The 18,037-nt window shown below is 57.8% G+C and overlaps 1 protein-coding gene, 1 long non-coding RNA gene and 1 other non-coding gene across 3 annotated transcripts; 2 read left to right on the top strand and 1 right to left on the bottom strand.

The window, feature by feature from the left end:
- Positions 1-73, top strand: TRNAR-CCU. The gene has a single exon. It is a non-coding gene; the product is annotated as a tRNA-Arg (tRNA).
- Positions 74-1,092: 1,019 nt separating this feature from the next.
- LINGO3 (leucine rich repeat and Ig domain containing 3) lies at positions 1,093-17,262 on the top strand. Its single transcript, XM_027547130.1, has 2 exons — positions 1,093-1,207; positions 13,151-17,262. Exon 2 carries the CDS (start codon positions 13,197-13,199, stop codon positions 14,973-14,975), a length of 1,779 nt encoding a protein of 592 aa, XP_027402931.1. The 5' UTR covers positions 1,093-1,207; positions 13,151-13,196; the 3' UTR covers positions 14,976-17,262.
- Positions 8,548-14,894, bottom strand: LOC113895669. Its single transcript, XR_003511910.1, has 2 exons — positions 14,807-14,894; positions 8,548-9,033 (listed from the first exon to the last, which is right to left on the bottom strand). It is a non-coding gene; the product is annotated as an uncharacterized LOC113895669 (long non-coding RNA).
- Positions 17,263-18,037: the final 775 nt, after the last annotated feature.

Below are 18,037 nucleotides of genomic sequence, written 5' to 3'. Positions count from 1 at the left end.
TCCCTGGTGGTCCAGTGGCTAAGACTCCACACTCCTGATGCAGGAGGCCCTGGTTCGATTCCTGGCCAGGGAACTAGATCCCACGTGCTACAACTAAGACCCAGTGCAGCCAAATAAACACAAAATAAACATTAAAAAGAAAAAAGAAGAGCCCAGCATATAGTGAGCATTCAGTAATCTTGCTACTGATTATGTCTTAGCATGATGGTTGGGGAGGTTGGGAGGTGCCCCCGTCCTCTGCCCCTGCGCCCCCCACACTGGAGTACCATCTACCTCCCACCCCAGACTCCACAGCATGAGCTCCCTAAATGGGGCCGACCCCGGGCAGGCCCAGTACCAGGGAAGCAGGAAACTACATACATCACAGTATGTAAAAGTGAGAGTCATTCTTTCCACTAACATCCACTGAGCAGGCTGCTGCATAAACACGAGTAATTACACACTGGCCAAGAAGGATGCAGGGAAAGGCAGAGGGAACAGTAAGGGGAAAGGCCCTGAGCCCGGCAGGGCCCTCTTGGTGTGTTCAAAGAGGAGCAAGGGGACCTTCCGGGGAAGGAGTGAGGCACGAGTGGGGCGGCGGGAGGAAGGCACGGGTACCGAAAATCCAGAAACATACACCACGTTAAGACATGAATCCAGGTTCAATAGGGAGCCATAGTCAATTCCAGAGGCCAGTGGTTAAGCAGCCTCTGCGACCTGTATGGGGAATGGGCCTGGAGGGCTGGCAGGAGCGGAAGAGGCTGGGGCAGGGGTCCAGGTGTCAGGTGCTGGAGACCCGGAGTCGGGGCAGCGAGGAGGGGCAGATGCCAGACAAGCGCAGATGGGGAGCCGTGCGCTTCCCGCACCGCAGCCTCTGCAGGTCCACAAAGGCCCGGGTCCGCAGGCGGGTGTGCACCGGGCAGCACACGCTGCCAGAGCCTGGACGCCCTGCCCCCGCCCGCCGCCCTGGCGCGCGTCCCGGCACCTGCGCGCACGTGTCCTCGCTTCCTGCAGCCCCGCACACCTGCGGTTGGGGCGCCGCGCACCCCAGCCGGCGGGCCGCGCGCACGGCGGAGCGCAGTCCCGCGAGCCGAGGAGGGCGGCGGCGGGCACGCGCCGGTGGGGGCGCGCACGGCGGACCCGGGAGGCGGCGGTGGCGGCGGCTCCTGTCGGCTCCGGGCGGCCCCCGCGCCGTAGCCCGCGCCGTGTCTACGGCAGAGCCGCCCAGGTGAGTGTCCGCGCAGGGCCCGGTGACCCCGCACCACCTGCGCGCCATAGCCCCCACGCGCGGCCCCCATCCTCGCCTGGGGGGCCACTCTTCCTGAGCGCCTCTCCCGGGTGCGTTGCTCCTCACCAGGCCCCCAGCGCTCCCCCTGGAAACTTTGGGGGGCCAGTCGCCATGCTGAGGTCCCCCTGTCCCTTCCCGGGGCGCCGAGGAGCAAGGAGCCTGGTGATCGTCTCTCTGGAGACAGTGGGGACGCCTGGAGGCATGCGCTCCCCTCCAAAGGGGGTTAGGATGGGGCACTGGCTGGGTCTGGGAACCGGGGACGGTCGGGTCCGGAGCCTTTCCGCCCTCCCTTCCGGCGAAGTCTGGTCCACCCTGGGGGGCTGCGCCAAGAAGGCGCAGGAGGCGTTGACACCAGGACCTGCTGCATCGCTGGGCTGGGGACAGTCCAGCCAGGTGGGAGGATTTGGGAGCACAGGGCCAGGCCCCCTGCCCCGCGGGCCTGTGTCCAGTCAGCAGCAAGGGTGGGGTGGGGGCTTCTCTCTGTCCCCTGAAGCTTGGCATAGGTGCCTCCCAGGGCCTGGCCTGGGAGGCCACTGAGCCCCATTCAACAAGTTGGGGAGGGCCGCACCTTGTGCCTTGATCCCAGTGCAGGAAAAGACCTGGTCCTTATTTTCCAGACCACGTGCCCCAGGCACTAACAGTACAGGCACCCCAGCCCCCCAGTTCTGAGGAATAAGGACTTCTGGGGTTTGTGCCCAGGAGCCTGCATTGTTAACAAGCAGTCCCCGGTGAATCCACGCTTGTACAGAAATGGTTGAGAACCTCTTGCTTCTGGCGGGGGTGTGGGGAGGGGGTGTCTGCGGCAGCATGGCAGCAGACAGAGGGACCATCTGGGGTTTGATCGGGGTGGGGGGAGGACCTTCAGGGAGAGTAGGGCTCTAAAACCTGGAGCAACACAGGAGGGCTCCCTGGAGGAGGTGTGGAGGCTGGGAAGGCTGTGGTGTGTGAGTACCCAGAGGCAGAGGACATGGGGTCTCTGTGGGTGAGGTTGGTGGAAGCCAGGTGCAGGCAGGTAGGGAGAGGTCTTGAGCCGTCGGGCTGTGAGTGTCTTGCCTTGCTCCATTCCCTCTCTGAGCCAGAGTGGCAGCCATCTGAGACAGGATCTGAGTTGGAAGACCCCGTAGGCTTCCCCCACAGGTGCGACTCCTCCTCCTCCTACCTGGATGGCATGGGGTGGGAAGGGGCCATCCACCATGAGATGAGGGCTCGAAAGGGCTAAAGCCAGACTTCCTCAGCCTGCCTCTCTGTTTCCCATCCTCACTGGTGACTTCTGACAAAAGACAGCCCTTCTGTGAGCTCCAGTTTTGAGATGGACATCAACGCAGGGTGTAAGAAATGCAGGTGCGTTAAGCCCCCAGCATGGGGCTGCCACAAGCCAGATATTGTGTGATGGCAGGGCAGCCATGATCATCCCCACTGTTAACACAGCAGCTCGGCCTCAGTGTGTTCATCTGTAGAATGGGGGTGGCTGCTCCCAGCCACCCCCACAGGACGCCCAGGATCCGAAGGTACCTTGCTGAGTGGGAATATAAAGCAGGTCTCTGGTGTCAGCTTGATTTCTCTTCCCACAAGGCTGTCATTCCCGGGTGCCCCTGAGTCATCACCTACTCACCAGGTGGAGAGCCTCTCAGAGAACTCTCTAAGCAAAGCTCGCTCCAGGTAGGCCCATGGCGAGCTGCCCACTACCATGTGCCAATCCTGGGCCTCTGAAAAGGACCTTCCAATAGGGCTCTGGGATTCAGTGAAAGGCAGCTGGCATTGGACCAGGGTTCAAATGTTGACTCTCAAGCTGAGTGCTGCCAGGTGAACTGGGGACCACTCTGACCCTCAGTCTTGTTTTCTCCAAGTGGGCTTCACTGTTACCACCTTTGGGACTGGGCTGGGCTGAGTGGCTATGTGGCTGTGGTAGATGGTAGACATTCAAAATGTGGTTCTAGAGGCCTCACCTGCCAAAGGCGGTCAAGGAAAGTGGGTCGGGAGGCCCCCCAGTCCCCTGAAGGGTTAAAAGGGACTAATGGCTGACAGAGACTAATTAGAACTTAATGAATTGTCGTGGATGAAAGTCCCGGAAGGGCCAGATCTAGGACGAAGGATACACCAGTCCTGAAGGGGTCGGCAGTATGTCCCCAAAAACGGGCCTCAGAGGGCTGCGTGCTGCTTGGGGCCGGGCCCCACCTCCCAAGTCCATCTGGAAGCCTGAACAGGGAACACTTTGAGGGCCCACCAAACAACACTGCCCTGGGTCCCTCTGGCCCCAGTTGTGGTGGGGGAGGTGGAGGGGACAGAGGGGCCAGCTGCAGCTGCATCTATTCACCCCCCTCCCTGTCCTCCTATGGGTTTAGCTGCTTCCTTCAGGGGGCTTGGCTCAATCTCACCCAAAGCAGTGTTCAGCATCCCCCAGCCTGGGAGGGAACGGGACGACTTGTCCCATGTGTCTGTGGGGGCAAAGCTCTCTCCGTGGGGTGGGGCAGGGAGGAGTTGGGCTGCCTCTGATCCTGAGGTGGGGCCCCGGCAACCCCAGCCACCACCCCACCGCCTGGGTTAAGAACTTCATGATAAATTTGGGTTAAGCCTGCTGGGGGCTCTGGAGAGGAGGGTCTCTGTCTGTCTGTTGCCCTGGACGGACAGATTTTGAGTTCCTCCCCCAGATAGCTTCCTGCACTGCTGCTGATACTGATGGCAGATACTGCGGGGAGCAGGGCCCCCTCCCCCTCCCAGCCCCCAGAGCGGGCGTACAGCTCCACAGAGGCCTCCGCCCACCTCCTCTTCAAATCTGCAAAGACCCTGCGCAGGGCTCCCAGGGGTGCTGCCACAGACTGCCACAAACCTAGTGCTCAAACCACACACATTGATTCTCTCACAATCCTGCAGATCAGGAGTCCAGCTCGGGCCTCACACAGCTAAACCCAGGCGTGGGCAGGGCTGGTCCCTCCAGAGGCTCCTGGGAAGCACCGGCTCCTGTCTTTTCCAGCTTCTAGAGGCGCCTCATCCCTGGCTCATGGCCCCTGCCTCCATCCTCACAGTCAGCAGCCCAACCTCTCCCATATCTCTGTGCCTCTGACCCTCCCGCCTTCCTCTTATAAGGACACTGTGATGACACTGGGCCCCCTGGGAATCCACAATTGTCCCCACCTCAGGGTGAACCGATCAACATCCTTAATTTCATCCCTCTTTGCCACATAAAGTAACATTTGTAGGTTCCACGGCTCAGGCTGTGGGCATCTTTGGAGGGGCCGTTCTTTGGCCGACCACAGGCCCCACCTCCTTGTTATTCTCTGTTGCACCATCCACACGTGGCCTCCGGTACTCTTTCTTCTCTTTATCATCTATGGATGACTGGCAGGGATTCTGTCTGTATTTTTCAAAGCTGTTTCCCTTAAGAACTAGAACAGTGCATGGTACACAGAAGGTGCCCATTAAATGCATGTGGAATGAATGGCTGAGAGCAGAACAAGGCCTGGGACTCAGGGCACCTGACCCCAGCCAGCACCCAGTGGAGACTTTTCCGAAGACCCCAGGTTATAAAGTACCCTCTCTCTATGAGTTCTCACCTGCTACTCAGTCAGTGCCTGGAGGGCGGTTGTTGGTCACCTGAGTCCCTTTTGCAGAACAGGAAGCTGAGGTTCAGCGCTTTACAAGTCTCTTCCAAGGTAGTCAGGGGTAGGCTCCCGTGGGGACCCTGGAGATCTCGTCCTGTTGCTGAAATCTCTCTGCTTCCCTCATTGGCCCACGGAGCACCCAGCTCTGTGCATGCTGGTGGTGGGGGGTAGAGAAGGAACTGACGTGGTCCCTACCCCCAGGATAGCGCTGTCCAGGAGGGTGACTGTCCAGGTTCATGTGATGTAGGGTGACAGGCCCAGAACACACAAACCCAGATGCATCTTCAGATGCCAACTCAGCTCCATCATGTTCCTTCTCAAACCTCCCCCACAGCTCACCATCACTCTCTGAATCAAGTCCCTACACCTCACTGTGGGTTCAGCACCCTGCATGGTTCCACCCTTGCCAACCCCAACTCCCAGCCCCAAACTCAGATGTGCCCTCAGCCTCCAGTCACTCCCCATTTCTGTCCTCCCAGCACCAGCCCTTCCCCCCCACCTCAGGGCCTTCACCCTGGCGGGCCCCTCCACCCAGAACACCATCTCCCAGCCTTCCTCCTGGCTCACTGCTGCCCACCCACCCCCACTCAAGACTCAACTCAGACACACCTTTCCAGCCATGCTGGACAAAGCATCAGACCATAGCAGACCCCTGCTTCTCCCAAACGATATACTTCACGGATGTGTTTGCATCTCTTGCCTGCTTGCCTGCCCCACATGATGCTCAGTGAGAGAAGCAGACATGGAAGGACACACAGGGTGTGATTCCACTGATGGGAAACGTGCAGAGCAGGCAGATCCACAGACACAGAGAGTGGGTTCCTATTGTCAGGGGCTGGGAGGGAGTGACTGCTGATGGGGACAGGGCTTCTTTTGGGGGATGGAATGTTCTGGAATTAGGTAGTGGTAATGACTACACATACTTGTGAACACACCAAAAAACCACTGAACACTTGAAATAGGAAAAAAAAAAAGTGCCGAGGAAAGCTGGGGTGCTGCTGTGCCCCCAGCGCCCATGCTTGGCCTGCTGGGGTTTAGAGGGACAGATAGAGGTTTGGACTGTGGCTGGTAGAGCCCTGCCCCCATGGGACCTGCCCCTTGCTGGGGAAGGAGATGGGTAGGTTCTCAGCCACCGACCCCCAGGCTCTGGATCCCAAGTCTGGAAAATGAGGGTGGGGGGCCCTGGCTCTGCATGGGGGTCTGAGTATTCAGGGGGTCTGGTCTACACCATGCTCAGCATGAGCAGTGTTCAATCATGTGGCAAGGAGTTTTTCTGGCATTGGCAGCCACATGGAGGCAGGGGACCCAGGAAGGGCCAGGCTGGACCCAGGGCCTTCTCCACCCCTGGCCACAGGTCATGTGTTCACTGACCCCGAAGCCTCCATAACATAGGAGGAGGGAGCCATGCTCTTAGGCAGCTCTGGGGCGTCTCAGTTCTGGCCGGCTGACACAGGGCAGCTCCTGGGTCTGCAGAGCTGGCAGAAGTCAGGGCTCCACGGAGGTGGGGGTTCCCTCGCCCTGACCCCGAGAGAGCCACGGGAGAAGAGGGTATGGAGCCTTGGGTTCGAATCTCACACGTACTTCTCTCCTCTTGGGTGAGTCACTTCCCCTCCCCAGGCCTCTGCTTCCTCACTGATAACACAAACAGATAATCAGCCTGTTTCTTCCTGGGGCATCAACTGGATGCCTGCTCTGTGTCTAGCACGTTCTACAACATGGATCTTACCTGGGTGATCCTGCCCCCAGGGGACATGGGTGATGTCTGGAGACATCTGTGGTTGTCACGACTGGGGGGCTCCTGGTGTCAAGGGAGTGGGGGCCAGGAGGCTGCTCCACACCCTACAGCACCCAGGACAGCCCCCCTACACACACAGAGAATGACCTGGCCCCAAAGGTCAGCAGGGTCAAGAGACCCTCACACAACTCCAGTCCATTCTGCAGGCAGGAACACTGAAACCTGAGAAGGCAGGGTGTCTGCTGAATGCTGGGGAGTGAGCTGGAGCCCATGCTGGCAGGCGGGGGCCTGGCTGTGGCAGAGCTGCAGAACAAGGTGGATCTGGGATATATTTGGAGGTGAAGCTGACTGCACCTGGTGATGGATTGGCCGGGGGTGTGAGCAAGGAGCTGCCAGGGGAGGCTGAAGTTGGGATGCTGCAGGGCCTCCGGGTAATGTCAGGGATGTGGCTCCAGTCCCTGGGGCTGGAGCTCAGAAGAGACACAGGACTGGGAGTCATCAGTGAACAGATGGTGTCTAGTCCTGAGCAGACGGGAGGCGAGGCCCCAGGTGGGAGGCGGGTCCCTGGAGGGAAATGGAGGGTCTAGAGGGCAGGTGGGGACCTTGACAGCCCTGTGGGGTCACCTCCCCCAAGGCCACGGACTCACAGAGGAGGGAAGGAGCAGAGAAAGTGTGGACTCAACAGCAGCCTGTCCACACAGCCTCACTTTGCCATCCAGCACGGCCCCCACTCCACAGCCTTTGCCCACCCTGTCCTCCCTGCCCGGCCTGCCCTTCCCACCACCATCCACAGCTGGTGTTCTCACCGCCTTTCAGGAAGTAGACCTGATGCCCTGAAAACTTAGAAGTGGGACTAGAATTAGCCTCCCAGCCTAATTGGGGGCTTCCCCGGTGGCTCAGCGGTAAAGAATCCACCTGCCAATGCAGGAGATTCGGGTTTGATCCCTGGGTCAGGAAGATCCCCTGGAGAAGGGAATGGGAACCCACTCCAGTATTCTTGCCTGGGATAACCCCATGGACAGAGGAGCCTGGAGGGCTGCAGTCACGGGGTCGCAAAGAGTCAGACATGACTGAGCGTGAGCACCCTACTCAGGGTCTGGGAACCTGGCCTTCTAACCCCATTGCAAGGCCCAGGCCTCCAGGCGAGGAAACAGGCCCAGAGAGGGTGACTCACTTGCTCAGGGTACCCGGCCCTTGATTATCTGAGAGCGGCAGGGATGCAGGGCATTTGGGCATCTCAACTCAGTTCCATCACCCTCAGTCCTCCCCCGAGCTCTCCCACTTCCCAGCCCCCCAACATCCAGGAACATGAGTGAACACAGCTACTGGAGGCAGTTAAGGTCCCAGGATTCCTTCCCACCATGGAGGGGCCAGAACCCTAGTTGGGGAGGCATCAGAAGCTCCAGCCCAGTTGCGAGTCCGCCCACCCCCTGCAGAGAAGATGACAGGCCCGCCCTGGGTTGGGAGAGGCTGGAGTTCACAAACTAGGTCACAGCTGGAGTGGCCCCTGCTGGGCACCAAAGGACCAGCTGTCCTCTCATCCTGGGAGCAATTACAGCACGAGAGCTCTGAGGACACCGAGGTTTCGCTGCCTTTGGCAGGCGAGGTTCACAGAGGGCGTGTTTTTCATTGGAGGTCACACAGCGCATCAGAACCGAGGTCTCCGCAGGCCTTTCCAAGAAACTGTATCACAGTGGCTGTGCCCTAGCTTTCCTGACCTCTCGAATTGAGTACTTCCTTCCTGACATGGTTCTTAGCTGCCTCTGCAACAACTATTTTTTAAAATTCTTTCCAACTTAAAAAATTTGGTGGGGGGACTTGCCTCGTGGTCCAGTGGTTAGGACTCTGTGCTCCCAATGCAGGGCACTTGGGCTTGATCCCTGGTCAGGCAACTAAATCCCACATACTGCAAGTAAGACTTGGCACAACCAAATAAATAAAAACTTAAAAAAAATTTTTTTTAATATTTTTTAAGTTTGTAGATAGAAAGTCCACCTTCCTCTCTCTACAGTGCCTGCTCCCAGCCTCCTGGGCTGATTGGCCCGGTCCTGCTGCCCCCCATCTGCTAGGCCCCCTCTCTCCCTCCCTAACTCTTTGCACACCATCTTTCCTCAGTAAATTGATGATAATGATTACAATCCCCTCGACACCCTGCTGTCATCTTCCTGATTTATTCCTCTTCATTTATGGCCGCCGGAGGTAGAAGAGCCTGTATTTACCTCTTTTATTATCTGTCGGCTCCCAGAAAGCTGACCTGTTTGTCTCAGGCACTCTGTGTCCCCAGCACTTGGAAGATGCCTGGCACAGTAGACGTTTGTTGACTGACAGGTGGATGGAATCGATGAATGAGAGGAAACGAGCATTGCAGGTCCAGTGAAAACAGCGCTGTGTTTTGAATCCTAGCCGGATGAACTGCCAAGACTCTCTCCTGCCTGTTTAAAGAAGAGAGAGAGAGAGAGTGTTACAGGATTGAGCACCACCAACCTCTCCCTGAGACTAACCCCTGCCACCTCCGACGTGCTATGTGAACCTGTGCTAAGACATGTGTAACTCTCTGCAACCCCATGGGCTACAGCCTGCCTGGTTCCTCTGTCCATGGGGTTTCCCAGGCAAGAATACTGAAGTGGGTTGCCATTTCCTTCTCCAGATCTTTTCAACCCAGGAGTCCAACCCACCTCTCTTGTATCTCCTGCACTGGCAGATTCTTTACCACTGCTGCCACCTGGGAAGCCCTATGTGTACCTGAGCTGGTGACTTAAGTTGCTTTGTGCCTTGGTGTTCCCATCTGTAAAATGAGGGTGACAGTGGGGCTTCCCCCTCCCAGCGAGGATGCTGTGGGACTTAAATGGACCCATTCAGATGGCCCAGAGCAGTGGCTGCTACGGTGTTTGCCATGTGGATGAAGACAATGACCAGCTTTGAACAGCGGTTTAAGTGGCATATAAGAGAGACTGGGAGGGTACTTGAGTACTAAAAGTCACCAAGGAAGTGACATTGAAGGCCAGATCCAAATAAAGTCAGGGAGCGAGCCTTGTAGGGATGGTGGTCTGGGTATTGCCTAACATGTGCAAAGGCCCTGGGCAGGATCTCACCAGGTGTGCTGGAGAAGCAGCGAGCAGGCCTGTGCATCTGGAGCAGAGTGAGGAGAGGGAGAGGAGGAGGGGAGGGGACAGGGGTGTGAGTTCTCTCCTGCAGAAAGAAAACAGCAGGCCGCTCTGCCCCCCACCCCCACGAGGAGTCTGTTTGGGGCACTGAATGACACCAGTCATTTCCTTCTGGGGTCAGAGCTGGCGGGGCCTGGCTGCTCCGAAGCAGACCACTGAGGAGTTGTCCCCTATCCCTGGGTGACAGACAGTAACCCTTTGACCATGGGGAGTGGCCCAACCTAGGAGTGACTGCAGAGCCAGTTTAAGGTAGAAAGAGATGGATGAATAGGGGACCATTGTTTCTGTCTTGTCCCCTCGTGGGACATGGCCCCTCTGCTTGCTGTCCAGGGTAACAACATGGAAGAGAATGACCTAGAAAGACAGCCTGGGAAGGCAGCTTGCCTCAGGGAAGGATTGTGTTCCCTGCAATTCGAGGGTTGGGATTAAGGACAGTTGCAGTGGGAAAGCGGAACCAGATGCTTCTCACTCCCTCTGTCCGCCTCTCCACTGGGTTCCCCAACCAGGGTTAGAGAGCTAAGACCCATGACCTCCTGGAGACCAGGGGTGCCTTGGTTTCCTCATGGTGTGACCATCCTCTCCATGACTGCAACTCCATCCCTGCCACTCACAGTGGTGTTCATACAGTGTGTGAATCCCCGGGCATTTCGGGAGCACCTGCACAAGTGTTTATGTGCCCACCCAAATCAAGAATTGAGTTTGGTGTTTGATTTTACTTCCTGATGAATAGGCTTGTGCTGTCTGTGATTGTTTGGCAACCTCGATTCCTCCAGCCTCTTTTGGAACTACAACTCAGCCATCTTTCCTTGTGGGTGCATTCAAATCTCCCAGCATTCCACAATAACCATGCTTTATGGCTTCTTTGATCCCCTATTGATGGGCGCCTAGGTTAGTTCCATTTTTCCTCCATATAAGTAAATCTCGGCTTTCTTTCTCTACTAAGTACACATGAATCTCCTTGATTCCACAGCAGGCACAGACCCTAGCTTATTTAACCAATGCCCTCTTGATGAACCGGCTTCCCAGGTGGTAGTAGTGGGAAAGAATCTGCCTACCAATACAGGAGGTGAGAGACGAGGATTCAATCCCTGGATCAGGAAGATCCCCTGGAGTACAAAATGGCAACCCACTCCAATATTCTTGCCTAAAAAATTCCATGGGCAGAGGAGCCTGGATGGCTATAGTCCATGGGGTTGCAAAGAGCTGGATGTGACTGAGCACCCACTGATGGACACTGAGCTTAGTTCTAGGAGTTTTATTCCCCCCGTATACATGCACCTCCACTGTCTTTCTTCATTGGTACATAAAAGTATCCCTGTGTTTCACAGCAGGCATGGACCACAATTTATTTCCTGAATCCCCTGTAGATGGATATCTAGGTTAGTTCCAGTTTTTTGGTTTTCCAAACGACGCTGCAGCAAACCTCCTTGTTGATGCCACTCTGCTCTCGTGTGGTTTTTTTTTATGGATATGTGGCTACTTGTTAAGGTCTTGTATTAGTATCCAGTAGCTGCCATAATGAAAGACCACAAATAGGGTGGCTTAAACAACAGAAAGTTACTCTCTCTGTTCTAGAGGCCAGACATTCAAAGTCAAGGTGTCAGCAGGGCTGTGCAGACTCGAGGGGTGGATCCTCCCTTGTTTCTTGCAGCTTCTGGTGCTTTCTGGCAACCCTGGTGTCTCTTGGCTTATAAATGCATCACTCCAATCTCTGCCTCCGTCGTCACATGGCCATCATTCCTGCATGTCTGCATCCAAATTTCCCCCTTTCATAAGGACACCCGTGGTTGGATCAGGGCCCACCCTACTCTGGCATGACCTCATCTTAATTTGATGACACCTGCAAAATACAAACTCTCTTCCTGGTGACGTATGATTCGCCTCTAGCATTAAGCCAACAGTTACTCCGGGCTCTGTGTCTGTTCGTTTTCACCTAAAATTCTCCAAAGGGTCCAGGCAGGCAGGAGCTGACCTCACAGGTGAGGATCTAGAGCCCAGGTCCTTGCTGGGTCAGGCCTGTGGGAACAGTGAGGAAAGAGGCAGTAGGGATGTGCTGGTGGGGGGCAGTCAGGGGAAGCCCGGGGGCTTCAGCTGCTCAGATGCTGAAAATAGCTGCCCGGCCAACAGAGCAGCTCCCTCCAGCTGCCATCTGGCTGCTCCTTCCCCACCCCTACCCACCTTGGCCCTGGGATCTGGGCTGCAGCCCAGCAGAGCATGGGGGAGATGGGGGATGGAGGGCCAGCTGGCTGCCTGGAGAGATGGAGCAACTCGGAAGGCACAGATGCAGAGGCCCAGGCAATTGGCATCTGTTCCTCTGGTCCTTCCCGGTCACATCATCGGCCTCTGTAGCCCCTCCAGTGCATCTCCTGGTTCCCCACCCCCCACTCACTCCACTTGCTCCTGCTGCCTCAGGGCCTTTGCACTGGCCATTCCTCCAGCCTGGAACCATCTTTCCCTAACACCCATGGCCCTTTCCTTGTCCTCCTATGGGTCTGCATGAGCTTCCTGTGGCCAAAACAAAGTACTACAGACTGAGTGACTTAAAACAACAGAAGTCTATGCGCTCCAGCTTCTGGAGGCCACGAGTCTGAAATTCAGGTGTTGTAGGGCCATCTCCCTCTAACGGCTCCAAGGGAGGGTCCTTCATGCCTCTCCCAGCTTCTGGGAACCCCAGCCATCCTCGACTTATATAGACACATCCCTCCAGCCTCTGCCTCTGTCTTCACACAGCCTTATTCCTTCTGTGTGCATCTCTGTGCACATCCAGACTGCCATTTTGTTACAAGGACATCAGTCATTTGATTCAGGGCCAACTGAATCCAATATAAATTCATCTCAATTCATCACATCTGCAAAGAACCTATTTTCAAAGGAGGCCCCTTACAATGAATCAGGGGACTTCTACATGTATTGTGTATGTGTGTGTCTGTGTGTGCTCAGTCATGACCAACTCTTTGCAACCTCATAGACTGTAGCCTGCCAGGCTCCTCTCTCCATGTGATTCTCCAGGCAGGAATACTGGAGTGGGTAGCCATTTCCTGCTCCAGGGGATCTTGACCCAGGGACTGAATCCACATCTCTTATGTCTCCTGCATTGGCAGGCAGACTGTCTACCACTAGTGCCATCTGGGAAGCCGTGGTTCTTTTAGGGAGAACACAAATGAACCCTGTACAGGGTCTCAGCACAAATGTCACCTGTCCTGATCTGAAGTTACCCCTCTGTCCACCCTGAGCATCCACCCAGGCTGATCCCCTCACAGCCCTTGGGTAGATGCCCAGCAGTGGGATTCCGGGTCCCACGGTGGACAATTGCTTCCTGAGCACACTGGTAGGATGGGATAGGACAAGCCTGGAGTACGGGTACTAATGCTGACCCCGCCCACAGGTGCCCACGAGGATGGTGGCGTGGCCCTAGGCCCAGGCTCCGCACCATGACCTGCTGGCTGTGGGTGCTAAGCCTGCAGTTCCTGCTCCTGCCCGCGGCCCTGCCCCCCGCAGGGGGCTGCCCGGCCCGCTGCGAGTGTACGGCGCAGACGCGCGCGGTAGCCTGTCCCCGGCGCCGGTTGACTGCGGTGCCCGACGGCATCCCGGCCGAGACGCGCTTGCTGGAGCTCAGCCGCAACCGCATCCGCTGCCTGAACCCAGGAGACCTGGCCGCCCTGCCGCTACTGGAGGAGCTGGACCTGAGCGAGAACGTGATCGCGCACGTGGAGCCGGGTGCCTTCGCCAACCTGCCGCGACTGCGTGTGCTGCGCCTCCGCGGTAACCTGCTCAAGCTCATCCCGCCCGGCGTCTTCACACGCCTGGACAACCTCACGCTGCTGGACCTGAGCGAGAACAAGCTGGTCATCCTCCTGGACTACACCTTCCAGGATCTGCGCAGCCTCCGCCGGCTGGAGGTCGGCGACAACGACCTGGTGTTCATCTCGCGCCGAGCCTTCGCCGGGCTGCTGGCGCTGGAGGAGCTCACCCTGGAGCGCTGCAACCTGACAGCACTGTCAGGCGAGTCGCTGGGCCACTTGCGGGGCCTGGGCGCCCTGCGGCTGCGCCACCTGGCCATCGCCGCCCTGGAGGACCAGAACTTCCAGCGGCTCCCCGGCCTGCTGCACTTGGAGATCGACAACTGGCCGCTGCTGGAGGAGGTGGCCGCCGGCAGCCTGAGGGGGCTCAACTTGACCTCGCTGTCCGTCACACACACCAACATCACCGCCGTGCCCTCCGCCGCCCTGCGCCACCAGGCTCACCTCACCTGCCTCAACCTGTCGCACAACCCCATCAGCACGGTGCCACGCGGGTCCTTCCGCGACCTGGTGCGCCTGCGTGAGCTGCACCTGGCTGGGGCCCTGTTGGCCGTGGTGGAGCCGCAGGCCTTCCTGGGGCTGCGGCAGATTCGCCTGCTCAACCTCTCCAACAACCTGCTGTCCACGCTAGAGGAGAGCACCTTCCACTCAGTCAACACGCTGGAGACGCTGCGCGTGGACGGGAACCCGCTGGCCTGCGACTGCCGCCTGCTGTGGGTCGTGCAACGCCGCAAGACCCTCAACTTCGACGGCCGCCCGCCGGCCTGCGCCACCCCAGCCGAGGTCCGCGGCGACGCGCTGCGCAGCCTGCCAGACTCGGCGCTCTTCGAGTACTTCGTGTGCCGCAAGCCCAAGATCCGCGAGCGGCGGCTGCAGCGCATCACAGCGGCCGCGGGCGCCGACGTGCGCTTCCAGTGCCGCGCCGAGGGCGAGCCGGCGCCCACCGTAGCATGGGTGACCCCGCGCCACCGCACGGTAACCGCCGCCAGCGCCGGCCGGGCGCGCGTGCTGCCGGGCGGCACGCTGCACATCCGGGACGCACGGCCGGGGGACAGCGGCACCTACACGTGCGTGGCCAGCAACGCGGGCGGCAACGACACCTACTTCGCCACCCTGAGCGTGCAGCCCGAGCCGGCCGTCAACCGGACCCCGGGCGAGGGCCGCAACGACACGCAGGTGGCCGCGCGCTTCCCGCTCGACCTCACCACTATCCTGGTGTCCACCGCCATGGGCTGCATCACCTTCCTGGGTGTCGTCCTCTTCTGCTTCCTGCTGCTCTTTGTGTGGAGCCGCGGCCGCGGGCAGCACAAGAACAACTTCTCGGTGGAGTACTCTTTCCGCAAGGTGGACGGGCCCGCCGCCGCGGCGGGCCAGGGGGGCGCCCGCAAGTTCAACATGAAGATGATATGAGAGGCCTCAGGGCCCACCGCCCGCGGCCCCAGCCGCTGCGCCTGCGCCGGAAGCAGCGTCTCCGTCTCCGTCCGAGCCCTCACCGGATGGCGGCTGGCCCATCTGAAGACCACCTATGCATCTCCCATAGGGGGCGGCCGCGAGCCGACTCCTGGCAGAACTTCCCCGTTTTTTTGTAGGGACCCAACCACAGAACTGTTTTTTCATCAGGATGCGTCTTTTGCAGAGTTTCTCAAGCGTTTTTTTCTAAGGGTGTCACCCTGTCTTCCTGCCCCTGGTGTGGTTGCTCAGCTGGGAGAGGGTGGGATGGGAGCTCAGAGATCCAGGGTCCTCAACACAAAACAACTCACACCTGGTGGAGATGGTCTACACCTGGGATCCCAGGGAAGGCAGTCCCGCCTCCGGGTCAGAGCATGAGAGAGCCCACTCCGTTCACACCTGGATACCCGCCTCCAACTACACCAGAGCACATACTTACACCCAGGACATACAACCACGATGCACAGATCCAGAGGGGAACACACACACCCCCCTCATACCCAGCTGACACTAAGCAGGTGCCCCGAGATCACCACGGGCGCTTTGGGCTCTTGGTAGAGACCAGTTCCCACCTCGGCCAGGCAGCTCACACCTGAGACCTGTTTCTGCTCACACCCAGACGTTCCCTGGCTCCCTCTCAGCTGGCCACTTGATGCAGACCTCAGGTGCTGAGCTAAGGTCTTGCTGGTCAGGCTCACCCTGAAGGGGTCCAGCACACAGGATGGCCCCTGACCTGCTGGCCCAAGTCCCTGTACCCAGACTCCCTCCCACCAGGACCTGCCAGCCCCGCAAGACGGGCTGCCAGCTAGGAGAAGCCATTCCTCCAGTTCCTCCCACCATCCCTCAGCTGCTGCTTGCTTCCTGTGCCCTCGCCACCCCGGAGGGACAGCTGTCCTGGCCCCTGGTCCAGGAGCATTGCTTCCAGTATGTCCCTTTCCAGCAGGCCAGATGGCGTGACCTTCAGTCCTGAGTCTGCACCACCCCTGCCCTGATGACCACTGCTCACCTTGGGAAGGAGACAAGTGTCTCTGGATGGTTCTGAGGGTCTTTGTCATGTGCACTGTGGGGGCAGTGACAGCGAGCAAGGATGGAACAGAGGTTCAAGCCACAAGGAAGTCCAAACCTGGGACATTAGGAGATGACAGAGGCACCTTTGTCTCTGCAACACTGGGGCAGTTCTAGGGCCAGTGAGTGGAGAGTCACAGGAAGACTGTCGCTCAGGTGAAAGAAGGTCATTGCCCCAAGGTCATTGCCCTGTTGCTCTACAGGTAGTGAGTTCCCTGTCACTGGAGATGTGCAGCAGGAGCTGAGGTTTTGCATAAGCATTCAGATGCCAAACAGGAGCCATACATGACCCTGCCTCCCCTAGCCTGGTCCTTGCCCCCACTCTTTCTACCTCGGCCAGACAAACAGTTGGGGGGAAGGGGCACAGGAAGTGTTGTGGGGCCAGACCTCAGCCAGAGAGGAGCTTGGCTACTGACCAGGTTAGACAGTATTCTCACGGACCTTGTAAGAAGGCTCTGTTTTCACCCAGCTGTGTAATCTTGCTTGGCAACTGAAGGCCATTGATGTCCACGTCTATAAAATCAGTCTGATGGCCAAACCTATTCCTCCATACATAGAGGCCAGGCCCATGGACAAGCTTGATGATTGACCTGTTTTCTGGATTCCTCAAGGTCTTTCTGAGACAAGCCAGAGGAAAAAAGTGTCTACCCTGGCAATTTTGAGCAAAGGATTCAGACAGAACTTGGGAATGGACACTGGCCACTCTTCCTGGGCTAGAAACATTAGGAGGCCCTGGTCCTGCCCCACATTGTGTTTGTGGGCCAACAGGACAGAGTGGCAGGCTATTGACCACAGCCAGTCCAGGTGGGGACCCCCACTCCAACCCCGTTCATGGCAGGATGTGGGGAGAGCCGAATGGGGTGTCCAGCAGCCCCATACAGAGTCGAACAGAATGGACTAGTTTTTTTTTTCCCTTAGCATCTGCCTGACCTTGGTTGCCATGACAACCCTGAGGGTCCCTCAAAAAACGACATCCAAGTGCCTTTAGCATCATCATGACGAGAGGGAGTATGTTCTCGACAGTGTTAGGACAGTGTTAGGACTCATAGAACGTCAGTGTTATCGGGATCTCCCAGCCCCCCTCTGCCTGCCCCCACCCCAACATGAACCAACATGCCTTGTCCCCTCCCACCCTTACCCTGCTGTATTTGGTTGGAATCCAATAAAGATGAAACCAATTTAATAGCAAACTTCGGAGCTTTCTTTTTATGGGAAGAGCAGGGAAAGGAAGTAGGGGTTTCTGGGGTCCCTGGGGGAGCTGCCTAGCTTCAGCACCAAAGCTGACCCTGAGTAACAGGGCGTTTGTGGAGAATGAACCGTGTGATGAGGTTGGAGGTCACACTTCAGGAGTGTTCATGCAGTTTCCAGCGCTGCCTGTGTTCACTCCCCTGTGAGCTGGGTACTGCTCTGACCCCATTTTGGTGGTGGTGATTTAGTAGCTAAGTCGTGGCTGACTCTTGCAACCCCATGGACTCTAGCCTGCCAAGCTCCTCTGTCCATGGGATTCTCCAGGCAAGAATACTGGAGTGGGTTGCCATTTCCTTCTCCAGGGAATCTTCCCAACCCAAGAATCAAACCTGGGTCTCCTGCCTTGCAGGCAGATTCTTTACTGACTGAGTTATGAGGGAAGATTATAACCCCATTTTACAGATGGGCAAAGGGAGGGTCAAGCCTACCCAGAGTCTCCAGCCAGGGATAATAAGTAGGGTGCTGAGAGGGGCCAGTGAGACCAAGCTGTCCAAGGAAACTCCTGCCCTGAGCTGGATCCAGGGGAAGAGCCAAGCGGCTGGGAGGAAAGGAAGAAAGGAGGTGCAGACTTAGGCCCTCCCCATTGTGACTCTGGAGCTGGTGGCTTCCTGCCCTGGGGCTGAAGAGACCCTCCCCCCCCCCCCCCCGCCCCCCCCGCTCCTGATGGATGGGGACAGCAGAGAGCAGAGGCTGATGTCAGGGCTCAAACC

This window comes from Bos indicus x Bos taurus, chromosome 7 (genome assembly GCF_003369695.1).
Source record: "Bos indicus x Bos taurus breed Angus x Brahman F1 hybrid chromosome 7, Bos_hybrid_MaternalHap_v2.0, whole genome shotgun sequence".
NCBI classification, from domain to species: Eukaryota; Metazoa; Chordata; class Mammalia; order Artiodactyla; family Bovidae; genus Bos; species Bos indicus x Bos taurus.
The sequence above is the reverse complement of the archived record's forward strand: the minus strand, read 5'-3'. Positions and strand labels throughout refer to the sequence as shown.